At 61.8% G+C, this 19599-nt stretch overlaps 1 protein-coding gene across 1 annotated transcript in view; it reads left to right on the top strand.

Moving 5' to 3' along the window:
* Positions 1-265: 265 nt before the first annotated feature.
* Positions 266-19599, top strand: part of ITPR3 (inositol 1,4,5-trisphosphate receptor type 3) — a gene marked incomplete at both ends in the record, with an annotated part of 34749 nt that continues 15415 nt past the window's right edge. Inside the window, 22 exons of the mRNA XM_080358153.1 lie at positions 266-354; positions 5674-5744; positions 9009-9130; positions 11247-11333; positions 11484-11642; positions 11765-11863; positions 11969-12052; positions 12946-13092; positions 13506-13601; positions 14433-14483; positions 14994-15136; positions 15287-15386; positions 15647-15807; positions 16496-16637; positions 16833-16994; positions 17080-17252; positions 17365-17484; positions 17821-18003; positions 18081-18332; positions 18605-18749; positions 18906-19053; positions 19354-19550. Of these exons, the coding sequence (XP_080214279.1) occupies positions 266-354; positions 5674-5744; positions 9009-9130; positions 11247-11333; positions 11484-11642; positions 11765-11863; positions 11969-12052; positions 12946-13092; positions 13506-13601; positions 14433-14483; positions 14994-15136; positions 15287-15386; positions 15647-15807; positions 16496-16637; positions 16833-16994; positions 17080-17252; positions 17365-17484; positions 17821-18003; positions 18081-18332; positions 18605-18749; positions 18906-19053; positions 19354-19550 (2931 nt within the window). The remainder of the gene's footprint in view (positions 355-5673; positions 5745-9008; positions 9131-11246; positions 11334-11483; positions 11643-11764; positions 11864-11968; positions 12053-12945; positions 13093-13505; positions 13602-14432; positions 14484-14993; positions 15137-15286; positions 15387-15646; positions 15808-16495; positions 16638-16832; positions 16995-17079; positions 17253-17364; positions 17485-17820; positions 18004-18080; positions 18333-18604; positions 18750-18905; positions 19054-19353; positions 19551-19599) is intronic.

The raw sequence follows: 19599 nt of genomic DNA, 5'->3' as shown, positions 1-19599 counted from the left end.
AGCCGGACAGATCTCATGCAAACCTCTAATTGATTTTCATCCCCCCACCTTCCCTCCTCCTCCTCTTCCTCCTCCTCCCGGCTGCCCGGGCTCCCCGCTCGGCACATGTGAAGTTGTGCGGGGCCGTCGCTGCCGTCCCGCTGCCGCCGCTGCCCGCCGGGGTGACCCCCCAGCAGGGTTTCCCGCAGCCCCGCTCCCCATGCGGGATTTCGGCACGGGAAGGTGACTTGGGCAGGAACGGCGCTGGGCCGGGGCCAGGGCAACCATGAATGAGATGTCCAGTTTCCTGCACATCGGGGACATCGTCTCCCTATACGCCGAGGGCTCCGTCAATGGCTTCATCAGCACTTTGGGGTGAGTGAGACACCCCGTGGCTGCCGGCCGGGGAGCCCGGGGACAGCGGGACGGGGCAGGAAAGCGGTGCTGAGCCCGAGCCCGCTGGGAAAAGGGGCTGGAGGGCTCCGGGTGCTGCAGCGGGGGCGGGTGCCGGAGGGAGGGCAGGCTGGGCTCCGGGCTCTGCTCCAGCTCCGAGCGCTGCTGGGGACGGGATGTGGCCCTGGAGGGACCCTGCAGCCCACCCTCTCTGGCAGCCGTGGCCAGAAACTGTTGCCCTCCCATTAGGGCCTGGGGGAGATGAAAAGGGTTTAAGCAGCAAGAGGGGTCGGTGGGTTTAGGGAGGGTTTTGTGTGGCCGAGCGGGGTGACTTGGGCAGCCGGGATCCCTGCCGGGACACGGGGGTGATTAAATGCTTCCAGCCCTGTGCAGTGAGGCTGGAGGCTGCCGCTCCCCAGGACAGGCAGCGCTGGCTCCCACTGTCCCTCCTGGGGGTCCCACACACCCCGAAATCCCTGCAGGGTCACCAACACTGGGTGCCCATGACCACCAAGTGCTGCTTAGGGCTAGGGGGACCAGGGCACGGCCAGGTCCAGGCTGAGCCAACTCTTCAGAGCCTCCTGCACTTGTTTGCGTGGGATGGGAATCTCGCAGCCTGACGTGGGGAGATGAGCGGAGAGCTCGGGGACCTGTCCGTTGTCCCCTCTGTTTCTGTGCAAGCCAGCAGTGCTGCTCACGCAGAGCCAGGCCAGGACCTGCAGCGATCCCCTGCTCCATGAACTGGCTGCTTGCTCCCAGGAGCGTTTGCCCTGCGGCCGGGGGAGCAGCCGTGTCCTGCCGTGCCAAGGGCTCTGGCTGGGCCAGCTGGGTTTTGTCCTTACTCCAAAGCAGGGACCCAAACCTTGTCCGCAGCCCCGCGGGGTGGACGTGGGTCTGTGCCAGCGTGCCTGCCCCACGCTGCGTGTAGGAGAGGCTGAGCTCAGGCAGGAATGCTGACTTGGATGGGATTCCTGGGGCAGGAGCTGCCCGGCTCTATAATCTGCGATGAATGCACTTGCTCCCACATGCCTATGTATAACCGGAGATGTACATACCTTCGCCTACACGTGTTCGTGCACCCACCGCTGGGTACATGCAGCCGCTGGGTTAATGCCCACCAAAGCCTTCCTCCAGTCAGCTGTGGGATGCTGCCCAGAAATGGTACAACTGGGAGCAAAAGGGTGCAGACCTGGGCACAAAATCCCTGCGTGTGCAGTTCTTTGGTGTTGGGCAGTGGGTCCTGCACCTGCAGGATGCAGCCTCTCTGTGCCCAGTGCCCTGGGAGGGTGGGGGGACATCCCCACTGTCCTCTCTGGAGAGGTCTCCTTGGTGCTGGCCCGGTGTCCCAGTGCCGGCGCGTCCCCAGGCAGCACCAGCACTGGCTATTAGCCCGTGCAGCACGTCCCAATGGCTCACCAGGAGCTGAATTAAGAGGTGTTGAGACTCTTTAGAGCTCCGATCCCTTTGTAGCTCTGACCCCAAGTCCCCCTTTTTGCCAGGTGCTTCTCTAGACTTACTTATAAGCATCTGAAAAGCTGGGCTTGCTTGGAGAGCCTCTTCTCCCAGGCCCCAGCACGTTTTTTGCTGCACAGCCCCACTTTGCTGGGGTTCTGCTTTCTCAGGTTGTTTCCCGCCCTCTGAAATCGTTCGGTGCCCTGCGACCTGGCAGACCCAACCACACCTTAAATCACTCCTGCGATAAAGGACTGGGTGACTCACTTCTCTAGCCCTCCTGCCGCAGCTCCGGACCTTATTCAGCTCATTTGCAAGGCAAACAGCTCTGCCCGCCCCGCGCTGGGCGCTGTGTGCCCAGCTGAGCACCCTGCCAGAAGCCCTTCGCTCCATCCTTCCTCGCAGAGGGGCTGGTTTTGGTGTGGGATCACTGGGGGTCTACAGTGGGGTGCTGTGGAGTGTCTCCAGGTGCTGGTGACAAGTGTCACGTTAAGGGGTGCACCCAATGGGCCGGTGCTGTGCCATCCCTGTGCCAGCGCCCCAGCGCGTGGCGGAGCTGGGCTGAGGGCGGCCGTGCTGTGTGAGGTGAAATAGCAGCTCAGGTAGCTGTGACTGTGGCTGCAGGTGGATTTGCAGGGCGGAGCCGTTCAGGGAAACGCAGCTGGTTAAAGGGTAACTCCAGCGCCCCTGGGGCAGGACGAACCCATCTCTGCACGCAAGGCCGAGAGCGGCTTCCTCCTCCCGGGCTGGGGCAGCGGGGAAAAGCTGCGTTTTTGTGGCTGCCCTGTGTTTGCTCCCTTGATTTGTGTTCCTCCCTGCGGCTCAGTGCCCATACGCGCCCCGAGCCGGAGGGGCTGACCCAGCCCTGTGCCCGACAGCGAGCTCTCCTCCTCAGCCTCCTCCTCCTCACCGCCAGGGACGGACGGGCTCTGTGGCGGGTGTTCCTGCCTGGGTTGGGGTTCCCCTCCTCCCCGAGCGCTCCTTGCCTGCGCACCCCCGGACCACGACGTGCCGGAGCTCCCCGGGCACCCAAGGAAGGTTCTCTCGTGTTCCCCAGCCCAGGGTGGCGTTGCTGAGCGGCGGCTCCACGTCAGCCCCAGCTGGCTGCCGTCCCCGGGGCGGCTCGGGGTGTCCGAGCGCCGCGGATCGCGCTGCTGGGCCAGCTGCTGTTCCCCTGACCTCCGGCGAAGGCTCTGCCTTGGCCCCGGGCCAGGGAATCACTTTGTGCTCGATGTTTGGAAGCTCGCAGAAAGCCCCGCTGGAACCGCTGCCTGAGTGCGTGTTAAAGCTGAGCAGATGCTCGCCCGCGCTCCGCGGGGCTGCGCCGGCGGCTTGGGATGCGCAGGATCCGGCCCCTCCTGCTGCCAGGGGGTAATTTGGGAAGGCAAAGCGTGAAGTTTTCATCAGTGCATCCAGCCTGCTGGTTTGCTCTGGAGCTTCCTCCAGGTGCTTGGACACCAACAGCCTGTTTTCTCATTAACACCTGAGCAATGAAACCCGCCCTCTGTGTGCCCCGTGTCGCCCCCACAGCTCGGCACGCAGGGAGTGCCCGCAGGTCCCCGCTGCTCTAATAGCAGAGGGAGCTTCGACTTGCCCCGTCCCGCCGAGATAATGCGGGTTATTACTGGAAGTGCATGCCGGCCCCAGCAGTCGCCCAGGTGACTCATGTCCACCCTGTCAGAATCCTCTTATTTCCAGCAATTTTTAACTGAAGAATGTTAGTCTGGAGTATCAGTTTAATAGAAATAACACTTTGCATTCCTGCAGAGCATGTAATGCTAGGATTAAAGATGCTGGAACTGCCTTGCCATCATTAAGTGCTGAAGGCTCCAGGCCGGCAGGTCGCTGTCTCGTGTCCGCGGGGCAGAGCGGTGACGCTGAGCATGGGAAGCGCTGGGCAGAGCTGCCATGGTGGGAGGCTCCTGCGCCCTTTGCTTCAGTGCTGAAAATGGGCCGCACAGCTCAGGCGGTTCCTCGGAGCCCCCTTGCCGTGACGATGGACGATTTTCAGTTTTTAAAGTGCACAGATGCATAGAGCCCTTTGCTTTTGTTGCGCTGGGGTAGCTGGGTGTGTGCGGAGGGTCAGGCCCTGAGCCCGACCCGGGGCTTGGGAGGGCTCAGCCCTGGGGTCGTTGCTCCCAGGTGCATCGAACGTGTTTCTTCCTCCCTGTCCCCATACAAATAATAGTAATGGAAACCAAAACCACCTGCATGTGACACCGGGGCTGGGCTGAGGCTTTGCATATCTCCTGTGGGTCACTGCTAATTGTTTTTAAGCTTCTGCTGCCACCAAAAGCATTAGAGAAATTGCTTTTCTCTCTTTATTTGAAATGTGAGGTTAATCTCCCGCAGCCCCCGGGAGCTTTGCAGGGAGCTGGGGGTGCAGCAGCAGCGTTGGGTGTTCGGAGCACCCCGGGGTCCCGCTCCATCCGCATGGAGGCCAAATTCCCCTCTGCTGAGCTATGGAAAGGAATTTCCCCCTCCTCCGGCGTCGGGCTGGGCTGGGGAAGGAGGCTGCATCTGCAAACGGGATGCGTGTCTCTTTTGCCAGATCTTTGCAGCGCACTGTGTCCATCTGCAGCGACGCTTTGGCTGTTTGGTTTGTTGGGGGGTCAAGAGTCCTCTGGGGAGCGGAGGGGACAGCATGGGCTCCGCGGGGCCCTTTGCCATGTGCACACACCTCGTTTCTCCAGGCTGCAGCTCCCCTGCGGTGCCAGGGACAGAGCTGTCCCCGCCACGATGCTCCCTCCCGGGACGGCGCCCTGGGTACATTCCTGCATCCGCCCGCACGCTCCCCGGCTGCTTGAATTCAGCCTCCGCAGGTGGGGACACGCTTCTCACTTCCTCGCCCGGGGCAGAGCGCAGTTTCTCTGGCTGCTTCGCTTCCCAGGGCTGGCAGAAAGCGGGCGAGCGGGTGCAGCCTGTCTCACAGGAGCTTCCGTGGAAGCCTCTGGGCCGTGCAGACGAGCTCTGGGTGGCCCCAATGCTGTGAGCCCCTCGGGTGATGCTCGTCCCGCTGCATTTGGGGGCTGAGCAGAACCTCATACCAGGTCGTACTTCACTGTTCTCGGTGACTTCAAAAAGTAACACCCCATCCATCCTGAAATCAGTCCTTGGCCCAGCCTGGAGGATTTTGCTCAATGCTGGGAAAACAAGGAGGTGGGTGGTGAGGAGACAAACAGCCCTTTGCATGGGCAGAGCCGCCACCTCCAATCAGATAATAATTAATAACTGGGTTTGGGGGGGCCCTGCCAGCTCCATCTGCAGCAGCTACACCCTCCGTGTCCTGGTGGCGTGAGCTCCCAGACGCAGAGGGGGAACCACTGAATCAAAGTTGAACTCATCGCGTTTTTGCCAGACGAACAGTGGGATGCAGCGCAGCCGGTGTGCCGGGCCGGCCGCGCGATTCGGCTCAGCTGGGAGCTGGGAAAGGCAGGACCCGGCGGCTGAGCCTCCCGCGCGGGTCACCGAGCAAAGGCCCCAGGAGCGCGGCTGACACAAAGCTCCGTGTTTCTTGGCTGCCAGTTTGTACCTGCCACTGTTTGCCCCAAGGGACTGGGATGAAAAATGCACGTGAAAGAAATGGCGAGTGATGGCGAACGAGGGGCGATGAGTCTGGAGCGAGCCACAGCAACGGCCGCTCCTCCAGGAGCCGAGTGTTGGCGTGCTAAATATTGATAGTGAACAAATGGATGGGAAACAGGAGACACAGCTTTGTTGTCGCTTTGGGCCAGGTGCTGGTGGCGCCTGCCCTCGCGGTGCTGTGGTTTGTGGCAAAGCCGCTCCGCTTGCTCGGCCGCCGCTGTCGTCCCGTGTCACTGACACCCTTTGCTCCCTGTGTCCCCGCAGGCTGGTGGATGATCGGTGCGTGGTGGAGCCGGCCGCCGGGGACCTGGACAACCCGCCCAAGAAGTTCCGAGGTGAGGCTGGGGCCGAGCGGCTCCATCGCTGCCGTGAGCAGCCACGGGGACAGTGCTGGTCCCCACACCCAGGACAGGGAGCGGGGTCCCAGGTGCCATGTGCAGAGAAGCCCGGAGGGATCTTGGGCCGCCTCTGGACACTTGTTGCTGTGGCTTGGCCAAACCCCCACCCTCCTCTGTTTGCCTCTGGGGTATTTCTGCATTTATTGGAACCACCTCCATGGTAGGATGGTCCTTGGGACCCCTTAGCCCAGGCCTGAGGGGCAGGGGTGGCCAGAACCAGCCTCTGACCATCCCAGCTGCATCCCGAGGGACGCTGCCAGCCGGGTGTCTGCCTGCCCGGAGCCAGGGACAGGAGGGGACAGACAGAGGGACAGTTGCAACAGGCAAGCTATTTCAAGGCGAGCACTAATTACATCTGCTGTGCTTGGCTGCACCTCAGAGGGAGCCGGAGGATTAAGCCGCCCATTTACAAGACAGGCAGGATTTAGGGAGAGATGGTAAATCCTGATCTGTCCTTGGCCGTCACGTTTTGGGCTGCGTCGTCTCCTCCGGCGCTCAGGGCCATGCTCGTTACTTCCCGCTTGGGAGAGGAGCGGGCAGGAGCCGGCAGGAGCCGGCGGCCCGGCCAGGTCCGGGCGGAAAGGGGGATGAGTCAGTGGAAGCCGGGGCGGCTCCTGAGATGTGTAAATGGTCTGGAAAAGCCAGGACAGGCCACAGGGAATAGCAGATCCTGCCTCCCCATTCTGCAGGCCCTGGGGCTGCCCGGGGAGGTGGCCTCGAGCTTGGCTCCCCAGGAGCAAACGGCTGCGCTGAGCCCCAGGGTCACGTCTCTGCGCTCCGGCGCCCGCTCGGGAAAGGCGGGTTTTGCGCTGGCTGCGCGGTGCTGGGCGCGCTGGCTGCGCGGTGCTGGGCACGCTGGCTGCGCGGTGCTGGGCACGCTGGGCGCGCCGGGAAGGGCTGCGTGCCGAGGAGCGGCCGGGGGTCGAGGGCACAGAGCACACGGCCGGGGGGCACACAGAGCTGTGCTGTACGCACAGAAAACTTCCCAGAAACAGGGACTGTGGGATTTGGGGGCTGGCTTAGGGCAGCCCTGCTTTCCATCCCAGCTACTGTAATTTCAGGGCCCCTTTTATAAAAATCTTTTAAAGCATTGGTTCCCCGCCTTGCTTTGCGCCTCCACCTCTTTCTCGGGGTGGATCCAGCATCCCGCAGCAGGGCGCCGTGCAGGCACCCTTCCCCATGGGGTCCCAGAGCAGCGACCTGCCTCTCCATGGGTGCTGCTGCCACTCATTTGTACATGGGGCTGATTAATGAGCCATCCAACAGCTTTCCGGGGTCCCTGCACAGTCTGGGGACCTGTCCTGCTCCAGTCTGGGCGGGTTTCACCTGGGGCTGGATGGGCAGCCCCGGCCCAGCAGCCGCCCTGTCTGGCCATGGGCGGGTGTTGAATCTCTTTTCCAGGCGCAGGTTTGGTCTAGACTCAGCCCTGCTCCATGCAAACCCTATCAGGATATCCAGGCGCTTGTTTTAATGGCCGGAAAAGTAGCGGTCTGCCTTCTTGATAGCTATCGCCGCGAGGGAGGCACAAACAACGGGCTGCTGCTGTTTCCCTGCCGCGGCAGCGGGAGGTTGAGAGGATTTTCATGTGCTGTTGCCGTCCCCGTATCCTGTGGCCGGACCCTGCCCTCATCCTGCGCTGCGCTGGGGTGCATGCGGGTCATGCTCAGCTTCCCGGTGGCCAAACCGGACCATTTTCTTGGGCTCAGAGATCTCGGGGGTCTCTTCTGACCAAAATGATTCTGCAATTCCTGGAGTCAGGTCCAAATGGCTTTTTGCAAATGCCAAACCCATCCATCTTGCAGAAAATTGTCCATGCTTAGGCCTGGGCTCCAAAACCTCCAGCTTCCAATGCAGGCGTTGCTGGAGACCTTCCGTGTGCAAACAACTCCATGCCTCAGTTTCCCTCCTTGCAAAACGGGATGTCAGGCAGCCCCTCCGGGCAGGGCGAGCTTGGAGCCAGGGGTTTAATTTGCACCTATCTCTTAATAGCTGTGTTGTGGGGTTTTTTAACTCCCCCCTAGTTTCTGCTTTCTACCAGGTCCTTTTGCAGGCTAATTAGCAATTTAATGAAAACGATGTAAGGTGCTGCAGGTGGCCCAGGAGCAGGGGAGCCCCGCTCCGAGGCGGTGGGAGCGGGCAGCCAGGCATTGCAGCAGCTCCATTTAGTCCCTGATTAGAATCCCGGCGTCACGGCCTCTTTGGCACGGGACGTGCCGTTAGCAAACAGACCTGCAAAACGAAATGTGAAACTTGGCCTCTGCCCAGCAGCCCGAGCCGGTGAGAACTGTGCTCTGCGCCTGTTTGTTCGTCACTCCCAGGTAAATAAATACGTGCTTGCCAGTGACGCGGGACCAGGGCCAGAGATGGAAGTGATGGTTTTTTCCTTGCTTTTTGTGCCTGAAGTTTCTGGGCTGCTATTGCAGGCACAGCTGGGGCGATCCAGAGCCCTTCCTGCCCTCGCCCCGCGGGCTCCCAGCCCCAGTGAGGTCTGGGGGTGCGGGTGCCTCCTTGCCCAGCACATCTGCTCTCGTGCTGCACGTCCCAGAGCCGGGACCCGGGTGTCTGCGTGTTCCAACCCCATCCCAAGCACAGCAGCCTGGGGAAAACCAGGCAGATTGGGGCGATCTGCAGAACACAGATACGCTGCAAGTGTTTGGGGAGGCTTGCAATGTTTCTTTTAGGGCTTGCAATGGGGCTGTGGACACACAGATTTTCGGAGTGGTTGCTCATGGCTTGCAGCGCTGGTGGTTGAGGTTCCCGGTGGCACAGCCACCACGGAGCCACAGCCTGCGGTCCTGCTGCCGCGGGGACGCCTGCTCCCGTCCGGGTCTCGCGGCACCGCCTCCCGCGGGGTGCTCTGCTCTACAGCTGGCCTTCCTCAGGACTTTTCTCCCCCTGAAGTTTCCCTTCCCGAATTGCGCGGCCGTTTCCGATGGGAGCGCTTCTGATCGCGAGTCCAAGAAGTGGAGTCACTCCTGGACTCATTATTCACCCTGATTTGAAACTAATCCAGCAGCAAATACAAGGGGACGTGACTCTTCCCCAGTCCCAGCTCTGTCTCCCCTGGCCCCCCAGCAGCAGATGGGGTTGCTGTTAGCTGGGAGGACCTTCTCCTGGTGACGGTGGCCCCACTGGGGACACACTGGTGGCTGGTGACCCTATGGCTGCTTCAGGCTCGTCCTTGCCTCCCTCTCCTCCCAGATTGCCTCTTCAAAGTCTGCCCCATGAACCGCTACTCCGCGCAGAAGCAGTACTGGAAGGCCAAGCAAACCAAGCAGGACAAGGAGAAGATCGCGGACGTGGTGCTGCTGCAGAAGCTCCAGGTGAGCGGGCTCGAGGGACCGTCTCCACGTGCTGGTGGGTAATGATGCCCAAACCTCTCCCTGTGCAATTCCCGCTGTGTTTGCTCCTCAGCAAGCAGCCTGCCGTGGCTGCCCTGGGTTTTGCTGTGCCCAGGGTGTCCCTCTGCTCAGCTCTGTTGTCTCCGGTCCCACTGCCCTCCCCTCCCCATCGTTTCTAGTGGAGTGGCTCCTGTAGCCATCAGCTCTTCGTTAACCGTGGCACACGGTGCCAGGCACAGAGGGAGCTGCTGTGGGCAGGACCTGCTTCGAAAGGCTGCGCAGGAGAAAGGCTCCTGTTGACTTCCATGGGGTTTGGAAAAGGCCCATGTTAAACATTGCATAATCGCCTCAGACAGCTGGCGAGGCCCCGAGGATGATTCATAAAAACGAGGCTCAGAAAGAGATTCACTAAATCATCTCGTCAGGCTTCCAGCTCCGGCCCCACAGGTTCCCCAGTTTTGCCTTTGGGAGCGAAGTCTGATTCGGTGTCTGGACAGGGCAGCCCCGCTTGGGCCGGAGGTGCCGGGACGGGGTCGGCGCCTCCCGCCGTGTCCATGTACGTGGTCACTGGCACATGGAAACACCATTTTCCTCCTCCAGTTAGACTGTAACTTGTAACATCCACAGCTGTACTGGCCACGACTGGACAGAGAGGCTCATTTCTGAGCCTGATTGATTGCACCTCGGTTAAGATTTGTCTTAAAGAGATCCTGTCATTTCCTCGCTCCTTTCCGCTGCTCCCAGTGTTGCCCTTTTGGCAGACGCTCCGTCGCATCCGGAGCCGCGCAGGACGCGGCTCTGCACGGCGCAGCCGCGGGCTCCGGGCCGGGCTCCGCCAGCGTCTCCTGCAGCCTGAAAATACAATAAAATAGAAAAGTTATAACAAAAGATTAAGAAAAGATAATTTTCTGAGGTAGAAGCAGCCAGGTCTCAAGGAGAGAATCCCTGCCCGGCCGTCCGCGATGCCCGCGGTTGCTGTTCTGAGCTTGTGCCCTTGTGCTGTTGTTTTTAAGCGGGTGTGAGTCTCGGTGTTTTCTCGACTGACTGATGTCGGTGCTGCCAGCGCCGTGCAGACGAGCCGTGGAGGTTTTCCTCCCACCCTGCTCGTGTCTCCCCATCCTCCTGGGCTGCCCAGCCCTGTGTGTCCCTGCCGCCCTGTCCCGGTGTGGGGACAGACCCATCCCATCCCATCCCAGGACAGGCTGGGAACAGCAGCCCCCGCGGGCTCGTGCGCTGGGGGCGGTTGGTTCCACTCCTGGCCCCGTGGGCTGTCGATGAGGGAGGAGCTCAGATCTGGCCTCAGATGTAGGACACGCCGCTGTGCCGGAGCTCTTGCCGGAGCCGTGTTGCTCCATGGGGTTGTTGTTAAGCTCCCAGCTCTGCATCAGCGTGGGATTTCTTGGCTGCAGGTTTGTTTTCCTGATGGCAGCAGCCACCGCCACAGGGCTCATGTCCCCGGGTGACACCCAGAGCTGCATGGGGATGGGCAGTTAACTGAGGTGGCGGCAACCTTCAAAAAAGCAGAGGGTTTGTCCTGCCATAACTCATGGGTGCGTGTTCAGAGCCCTGGCATCGCCTGCTTGGGCACTTGTTGACCGGCCGCCAGTGCGAAGCTGTGATTCCAGCGTGTTTCCCAGTTCCTCTGCCTTCCAGTGAAAAGGGGTGAAAGCAGGACGGGAAAGGGGGTGAAAGCAGGACAGGGAAGGGCAGATGCTCTCCCAGCTCCATCCCTCGCCGCTGCCCCCGTCCGGGCCGCGGGGGAGCTCTGGGCTGGCGCTGCCCGGGCTGTGCTGGCGCCGGAGCCGCTGGCGCACCCTCGCCATTCCCAGAGAAATCTGCCAAACGAGCAAATTCCTGCCTTGCTCCACACGCGTCATCATCACCCCTTCGACTGCCAGAGCCACCGCATGGAAAATGTCTGTGGTTTTGGAGAGAGGGGCTGCAGGTGGTGCTGAGAATTCACTCTTGGGGATTTTGGCTGCACCCACCGCGGCGGGTCCGGACGGGACCCAGGGGGATGTGGATCCATCCAGCCTGTCCCACCCTCCCCGCAGCCAGGGGTGCTACTACACCCAGTTCTTCTCCTTTTGGTGTTCAGCATGCGGCCCAGATGGAGCAGAAGCAGAACGAGACAGAGAACAAGAAGGTGCACGGGGACGTGGTGAAATACGGCAGCGTCATACAGGTACGGGCGCTTGGCCGATGCGTTTTGGGGGGAGATGCACAGACCCAGCACATGGGGGTGAGGCAGCTGTGGGAGGGGGCTCAGGGGATCCCTCCTGGGGACCTCAGGAGACTGACCCGCCCCAGCTCACCCCAGTATTTGCCTTTCCAGCTCCTCCACATGAAGAGCAACAAGTACCTGACGGTGAACAAGCGGCTGCCAGCCCTGCTCGAGAAGAACGCCATGCGGGTGACGCTGGATGCCACCGGCAACGAGGGATCCTGGCTCTTCATCCAGCCCTTCTGGAAGCTGAGGAGCAACGGAGATAACGTGAGCGCGGGGCGGAAAAGCCCCTAAATGAACAAGTGCAGAAGCGGCGAGCGTGCCGCCTGCCCGGGCTCGCCCGCCCCGCGCCGCCCTCACCCGCTGCTCCCCGCCGCTCTGCTCCCCAGGTAGTCGTGGGAGACAAAGTCATCCTGAACCCCGTGAACGCCGGGCAGCCGCTGCACGCCAGCAACTACGAGCTGGCTGACAACGCCGGCTGCAAGGAGGTACGGGGCGGCTGGGCTGCTCTGGGGGCTTGCCTGTGGTTTCTTTCCTTTTTCTTCCTTTTTTCGTTGTCCCGGGGATCACGATGACGTTCTCTTGCTCCTCAGGTGAACTCAGTCAATTGTAACACCAGCTGGAAAATCAACCTTTTCATGCAGTTCTGTGACCACATGGAGGAAGTGCTGAAAGGGGTGAGGAAGGAGGTTTGGCCGCTGCCGGCTGCCCAGGACACGGTGGGCTCTGGGGACCCGTCCCCGTCCCCTGCAGGGACAGGACGTGTGAACAGCCCTTTGGCCTTATGACAAGGGCAGAGGAAAGATCCTGCCCGGGGGCCTTAATTGCTAGGAGAATTCATCACTTGGAGAACTTAACAGCAAGTTAAATGTGGGAGTTTTAGTATCCCCTGGCAGCAGGTGCCTACGGGGGCATGAAATTACCCTCTGCCTTGTATTAAACTGGCTCTGGAGGACAATCAGAGGCACACGTAGTGCCAGCGGTGGCTCCTGGCTGCGAGGACGGGTTTCAGCCGTTGAAGCTGCGCGGCAGGGCTGGCTGGTGCCTGGGAAAGGAACTCTCCCTGCGGAGCTATTGTTTGGGGCTGAGGTCCTCCAGGAAGCAGCTGGGTGGATATTGATTGTTCTGATCTCGCAGCCCCTCGTCCCCAGGCGCCGCACTTATCCACGGCTTCCCGCAGCCACCGCGTCCTCCTCCCGGGGCCTTAATGCCTTAAACACATTGGTGAGCGGAGCCTCTGCCCGCTCCGGGGATGGAAAACGCTGGGTTTGCACCTATTTTGCAGCCCGGGCAGGGGGAGCAGAGAGAATGGACATGCATTACTGAGGGAAGCGATGGCATTGGGGAGCGCAGGGTGCCCGGGGTTCAGACGAGCGGTTGTGCTGCCAGGGGCAGGTGTTACACAGCTCGGCTGGGTGGGACTGGGAGAGGTGATGGTGCCGCGGTTGGGAGCTGAGCTGCACTCTGGACACATACAGAGGGAACCCCGTCCCCTCTGCGGGGGAACACAGCGGGAGCCACGTCCCCGGGTCTCGCTGTCCCCGGGTCTCAGCACCGTGTCCCACCCCAGGGAGATGTGGTGCGGCTCTTCCACGCCGAGCAGGAGAAGTTCCTCACGTGTGACGAGTACAAAGGCAAGCTGCACGTCTTCCTGCGCACCACGCTGCGCCAGTCGGCCACCTCGGCCACCAGCTCCAACGCGCTGTGGGAGGTGGAGGTGAGCGGGGAGGGGAGGGGGCGTGCGGGGGTTTCGGGTACCCCTGTGCTCTCATCGGGGGCGAGTTGAACTCTGGCAGCCTGACTGTCCTGGTGAAACCCAGCGCAAGGCTCAAGCTCTGTGGGAGCACTGGGAGCTGCGGCTGCCGATGGATGGGCACTGCATGGGCTCTGGATGGGCACTGCATGGGCTCTGGATGGGCACTGCATGGGCACTGGATGTGCTCTGGATGGGCACTGGTGTCCAGGCTCCACACCCTGAGTGTATTTGCTCATGGCCACCTCTGAGACAGGACGGGGCTCTTACCCGTGGCGTGTTTGCCCGGGGTCAGCGGAGCTTTGCGGACAGGACCAGCGTCCTGGTTCCTCACAGCCCCGCGTGCCGCCGGCTGATCACTGCTCCGCTTCCCCCAGGTTGTCCACCATGACCCGTGCCGAGGGGGCGCCGGGCACTGGAACGGCCTGTACCGCTTCAAGCACCTTGCCACGGGCAACTACCTGGCTGCAGAGGTAAGGGGCGAGCAGAGGGCTGCGGGGAGAGCCGGCACCGTCCTGCCCCGAGCGCGGCCATGCCCGGGGTGCCGCTGCCCCGCTCCCTTTGCTCGCGGAGCCGTCCTGCCCGGGGCCCCCACAGCTCCTCCCTCACGGGAGGCGTTAGCACCGGGGCTGTGAGCACCGCCAGCGTTTGCATGTTTGCAGGGTTAGGCTTCCCCCCAAAATTCCCCCACCTGCTGCATTTAACTCTTCCTGATCAGGTCTTGCCCATCCTCATCCTCTGGTCCACAGCAGCATCCAGGGCTGCATTTGCCTGGGGAGAGTGTGGGCAAAATCTGGGGCTGGAAACACCATCTGCCAATTTTTTTTTGCTCCCATTTAAAGGCAGCTCAGGGCCTCCTGATAGAGGCACAAAGAGGTTTCCACCACTGCAGGATGGGAAAGAGCAAATACTGGGGCTCTGCAGTGGGTGCTTTAAACCAAAAGACACTCAGGTGACATCTCCCGCAGAGGAAGGAAGATCCCAGAACGGTCCCCATCCCGGGCTGGTGCTGCCTGACATGCGTTGCTCAGGGACCTCGGCCCGGGGCCTCGGGGTTCACAGCGAGAGCTGCTCTGGCTGCGGTGCAGAGCCCGGCTCTGCCCCCCGGGCTCACCCGCCCCCTCCTCGGGGACAGAGCGCTGTGCCCGGGTACGGGTCACGTCCGCCAGCCCCACCTGGGCAGGTTTCCTCTCTGCAGCGTGCTCGAGGAAGGCAGGAATAGAGATAACACTCCACGCTCAGGGATTTGAGGGACCTCGGGCAGGACTGGTAGCTGTCTTTCATCTCCCTCTTTAACTTTTCAGGAAAACCCAAGTTATAAAGGAGACGTGGCTGAGCCCAAAGCAGCGCCCACGGTGAGCTGTGTGCAGCCTCGCTAGCAGAAACGCTGCTGCCGCTGCCTGAAATCACGCCGTCTCTTAGATTCTGCCTGAAAGCAAGGAAAATGCCCCAAAACAGAGCCCGCCGCGGGGACGGTGCCCACGCCGCGGTGCCGAGGCTGCGGCCAGGGCTGTCCCGCTGCCCCGCAGAGCGTCCCCGCATCCGCACTCTAGTGTAGCATCCCTGTGTCCCGCTTCAACAGGACCCTGCCAAAATCTGTCGGAGGGGTCCCAGTGCATGTTGGATCCCCGGGCCACGGGGAAGCGCTGGTAGAAGAGAGATTTGGACGTTTTGCTGTTGGTGATTTTTGGCGAAGGGGTGGCCTCGTAGCTCAGGTGCATCACGCCGCGCTTGTGCTCTCGCAGCCCCTCGTGTGTCTCTGTGCTGCGAGGCTCATCCGAGCAAAAGCTTCTGCTCCGAGCGTGGCCGCTGCGCGTCTCCTCCGGTGCCGCCCGTGCCGGGCTCACCCCCTTTTCCCGGTGCAGGGGGGCAGCGGCCGCGCCAGCCGCAGGAACACGGGGGAGAAGATCAAGTACCGGCTGGTGGCCGTGCCCCATGGCAACGACATCGCCTCCCTCTTCGAGCTGGACCCCACCACGCTGCAGAAAACCGACTCCTTCGTCCCGCGGTACGTGAGCCCGCGCTGCTGCGGTGGCAGGAGGCTTAGTAGTGTGGAATTTTAGGCAAGCCTGTTCTTGCGGAGGCTTTGCTGTGGGACGTGGCGGGTGCTGGCGTGGCGGCGCGGGGGTCGCTCACCGGCACGCGGTGCTGTTTGCAGGAACTCCTACGTGAGGCTGCGCCACCTCTGCACCAACACCTGGATCCAGAGCACCTACGTGCCCATCGACATTGACGAGGAGAGGCCCATCCGCCTCATGGTGCGGCCCCGCTCCCTCCTCCCCCGTGCCCTAATAGCTCTTGTTGTGCTCCTTCCAGGCTGTACCCAGGGCTGAGATGCCCTGACGAGCCCCGGGGCGGCTGCACACCAGCCATGAGCCCATCCCAGTAGCACAGAGCCCACCCCAGTCCTTCTGATGGGACAAAAGGGTCACTGGCTTCACCTGGGGTGGGGGACGGATGGTGGGATGTGGTCAGCGCTGCCCTGTGTGTGTGATGCTCCTTCCCCGTTGCTCCCCAGCTGGGCACGTGCCCCACTAAGGAAGACAAAGAAGCTTTCGCCATCGTCTCTGTGCCCGTGTCTGAGATCCGGGACCTGGACTTTGCGAACGACGCCAGCTCGATGCTGGCCAGCGTGGTGGAGAAGATGAACGAAGGTTTTCTCAGCCAGAATGACCGCAGGTAAGAAGTCGTTGTCCCGGGAGCCAAGGCCGTGCCGGCTCCTCCGAGGGCTCGTGGCACCGCTGCGGGACGGGGCCGCTGCCCGGCCGTGGGTGCCAGCGCTGCCGCCGTTCCTGCCCGCGACCCGAACCCGCGGCCGCGGCTCCCAGGGGTCTGGCGAGGAAACCAGATAATGCCACAGCCCCGCTCCGGCCCCTCCTGCGCCGCTAGAAAAATATCCGAGGGGCTGAGAGATGGCCCCACGATAGGGGCAGGCGGGTTAGTCACACTGTTATTTTTAGGTGGGTGGGTTCTTGGTGCTTCCTGAGCAAACACAGATACCCTGTGGGACGGAGCGAGCGGCTCCCGCCCTGCCAGCCCGCCCCGTGGGTCCGCAAGGGTGACCCAGGGGGCAGAGGCGTTAAACGCCGAATCCCCGGCATGAATCACCAGCTCAGGCCCTGGCTCTGCCCTGGCTCGTGGTGATGGTTTCCCTCGGAACATGGGGGATCTGAAGCCTCTTGCTCTAGGGCAGCCATCAGCTCCCAGCAGGGGGAGGAGGATCACCCAGCAGCTTCCCTGGTGGTGTTTTGAGCCCTGAACATGGGCTTTTTGGTCCTGCAGAATGCACCAGCATTGGAGCAGGGACCTGCGGCTGAGTGGGCGAGCAGCTTCCCCAGCTGGAGGGTCCCACTGTGCCCCTTCACAGGTTCGTCATCCAGCTGCTGGAGGACTTGGTGTTTTTCGTCAGTGACGTCCCCAACAATGGCCAGAATGTGCTGGACATCGTGGTGACCAAGCCCAACCGGGAGCGGCAGAAGCTGATGCGAGAGCAGAACATCCTGAAGCAGGTGAGTGGCCCCGGGGCTCCGCCGGGGTCCCACGGGGGTGTCCTGCAGGTGGCCAGGGCTCTGGACCAGCCCGTGGAGATGGAGCTGCTCCCCAGCTTGTGCCTCGGGGCTGCTCCAAGCCCTCCCGGCCACACGGCCAGTGTCCAGCCATACGTGGTGGGGGAGGCAGCACTTACCACCTCTGCGTTTGGGCAGATCTTTGGGATCCTGAAAGCCCCGTTCAAGGACAAGGGTGGGGAAGGGCCCCTGGTGCGGCTGGAGGAGCTGTCAGACCAGAAGAACGCTCCCTACCAGTACATGTTCCGGCTGTGCTACCGCGTACTGCGGCACTCCCAGGAGGACTATCGCAAGAACCAGGTGCGGGGGGTGACGGGGGAGCCCCAGGGGCATTGCCAGACCCCGGCACCAGCTCCTGGGCTCACCGGCTCTCTGCCCGCTCCAGGAGCACATCGCCAAGCAGTTCGGCATGATGCAGTCCCAGATTGGCTACGACATCCTGGCCGAGGACACCATCACCGCCCTGCTGCACAACAACCGCAAGCTGCTGGAGAAGCACATCACCAAGACGGAGGTGGAGACCTTCGTCAGCCTGGTGCGCAAGAACCGCGAGCCACGGTGCGTGTCCCCATCCCGAAGGGCTTTGTGCGGCGCGGTGGGTGGGATGTGCCTCGGGGTGGGGAGGGGCCCTGGGGACCCCCCATCACAGCGAGGTGTCTCTGCCCTGCAGGTTTTTGGACTACCTCTCAGACCTGTGCGTGTCCAACCACATCGCCATCCCCGTCACACAGGAGCTGATCTGCAAGTGTGTGCTGGACCCAAAGAACAGCGACATCCTCATCAAAACTGAGTGAGCAGCCAAGGGGAGAGGTTTCCCATGGTCGGGGTTTGGTGCCCGGCCCTGCCTTAGAATCACAGAATCACTTTGGTTGGAAGAGACCCTCAAGTTCATCGAATCCAACCACTAACCCACCCCTTGCACTACCCCATGTCCTGAGAACCTCATGTCCGTCTGTCCAGCCCTCCAGGGATGGTGACTCCAGCACTGCCCTGGGCAGCCTGTTCCAATGCCCAGCATTTCCATAAAGGCATTTTTCCCAATATCCAGTCTATCCCGTCACCCATGGCGGTGCAGCCGCTCCTCACCCACGGGAGCGTCTCCAGTTTTACCCCGTTTCTGCCCCAGGCTGCGGCCGGTGAAGGAGATGTCCCAGAGCCACGAGTACCTGAGCATCGAGTACTCGGAGGAGGAGGTCTGGCTCACCTGGACAGACAAGAACAACGACCACCACGAGAAAAGCATCCGGCAGCTGGCCCAGGAGGCCCGGGCTGGCAATGCCCATGATGAGAACGTCCTCAGCTACTACAGGTGATGATCCTGCTGCACCTTCTCCCCAGACGAGGACATCAGGGTCGCACACACTCACTCCCTCTTGTCCCCCACAGGTACCAGCTGAAGCTCTTTGCCCGCATGTGCCTGGATCGCCAGTACTTGGCCATCAAGGAGATCTCCCAGCAGCTGGGTGTGGACCTGATCTTCCTCTGCATGGCAGACGAGATGCTGCCCTTCGATCTCCGGGCGTCCTTCTGCCACCTCATGCTGCACGTGCACGTGGACAGGGACCCGCAGGAGCTGGTGATGCCCGTGAAGTTTGCCCGGCTCTGGACTGAGATCCCCACGGCCATCACCATCAAAGAGTGAGACACGCTGGGGCTCGCGGCGGCTCTGCGGGACAGGGAGGAGCAGGGAGGGCAGGTGCCATCTCACGTAGGGCTGGCTGGGCTTTAGCCAGGGACGGGAAGGGGGCATTTGTGGGGTGACTTTGGGAGGGCTCAGCCTTCGGAAGGAAGTGGGCTCCATCGCAGTCGTGGGCATCCCTTCTGGCCGTGTTGCCTCAGCAGTTGCCTGGACGGTGCTCCTGGGGCATTGAGACGGGCTGCCCGGCAGCTCAGCCGCTCTCCCCTCGCAGCTATGACTCCAACCTCAACGTCTCGCGTGATGACAAGAAGAACAAGTTTGCCAGCACCATGGAGTTCGTGGAGGACTACCTCAACAACGTGGTGAGCGAGGCGGTGCCCTTTGCCAACGAGGAGAAGAACAAGCTCACCTTCGAGGTGCGAGTCCTGCTGCTGCCCCGTCCCGTTGCAGGACACAGCGCGGTTTGGCTGCAGCAATAAGGGCCTCCCGTGCTGCTGTCCCTGTCCACATGTCCGTTTGTCCTGCTCAGCCCTGAGCACAGCGAGGGCTGGACTTGCCTTGTCTCTCCCCAGGTCGTCAGCCTTGCCCACAACCTCATCTACTTCGGGTTCTACAGCTTCAGTGAGCTGCTGCGGCTGACGCGGACGCTGCTGGGCATCATAGACTGCGTGCAGAACCCCCAGCTGATGATGCAGGCAGTCTACAACGACGAGGTGACAGGTGAGGCTCTGCTCCAGATCCATGGTCCCGCAGGAAGGTGTTTTCCACGCGCTGCCCAGTGCTTTCCAGTTTTGGCTGCAAGAACACAAGCCAGCAGTTTGCTGGCACGGAAGGTTTGGTGGGTCTGCACTGGGAGACACGAGGTGTGGAGCCCTTGGCCATGCCAGAGAAATGGCCAGTGTCTCCTACATGTTCTCTGATTAATATCTGCAGCACTGGTGTTGGTGGGTCCTTCCGTTGGTCCTCCACCGCCTCCCTTTCCATCCGCATGAACTCTGCCCGCTCTGGCTGCCCCTGCAGGGAAGAACGTGCGGCGGTCGATCCAGGGCGTTGGGCAGATGATGTCCACCATGGTGCTGAGCAGGAAGCAGTCCATCTTCAGCTCCCCGAACCTCAGCGCTGGCTCTGCCCCGGAGCAAGTGGACAGAGGGAGGAGCATTGAGAACGAGAACATCGTGGTGATGGAGACCAAGCTGAAGATCCTGGAGATCCTGCAGGTTGGAGGTGGTGGAGAGGGAGAAGAATTGTGGAGCTGCGGATGGGACC

This window comes from Nesoenas mayeri (assembly GCF_963082525.1).
Source record: "Nesoenas mayeri genome assembly, chromosome: 23".
In the NCBI taxonomy this organism is placed as follows: Eukaryota; Metazoa; Chordata; class Aves; order Columbiformes; family Columbidae; genus Nesoenas; species Nesoenas mayeri.
Note: the sequence above shows the minus strand (reverse complement) of the source record. Positions and strands in the feature narration are given on the sequence as shown.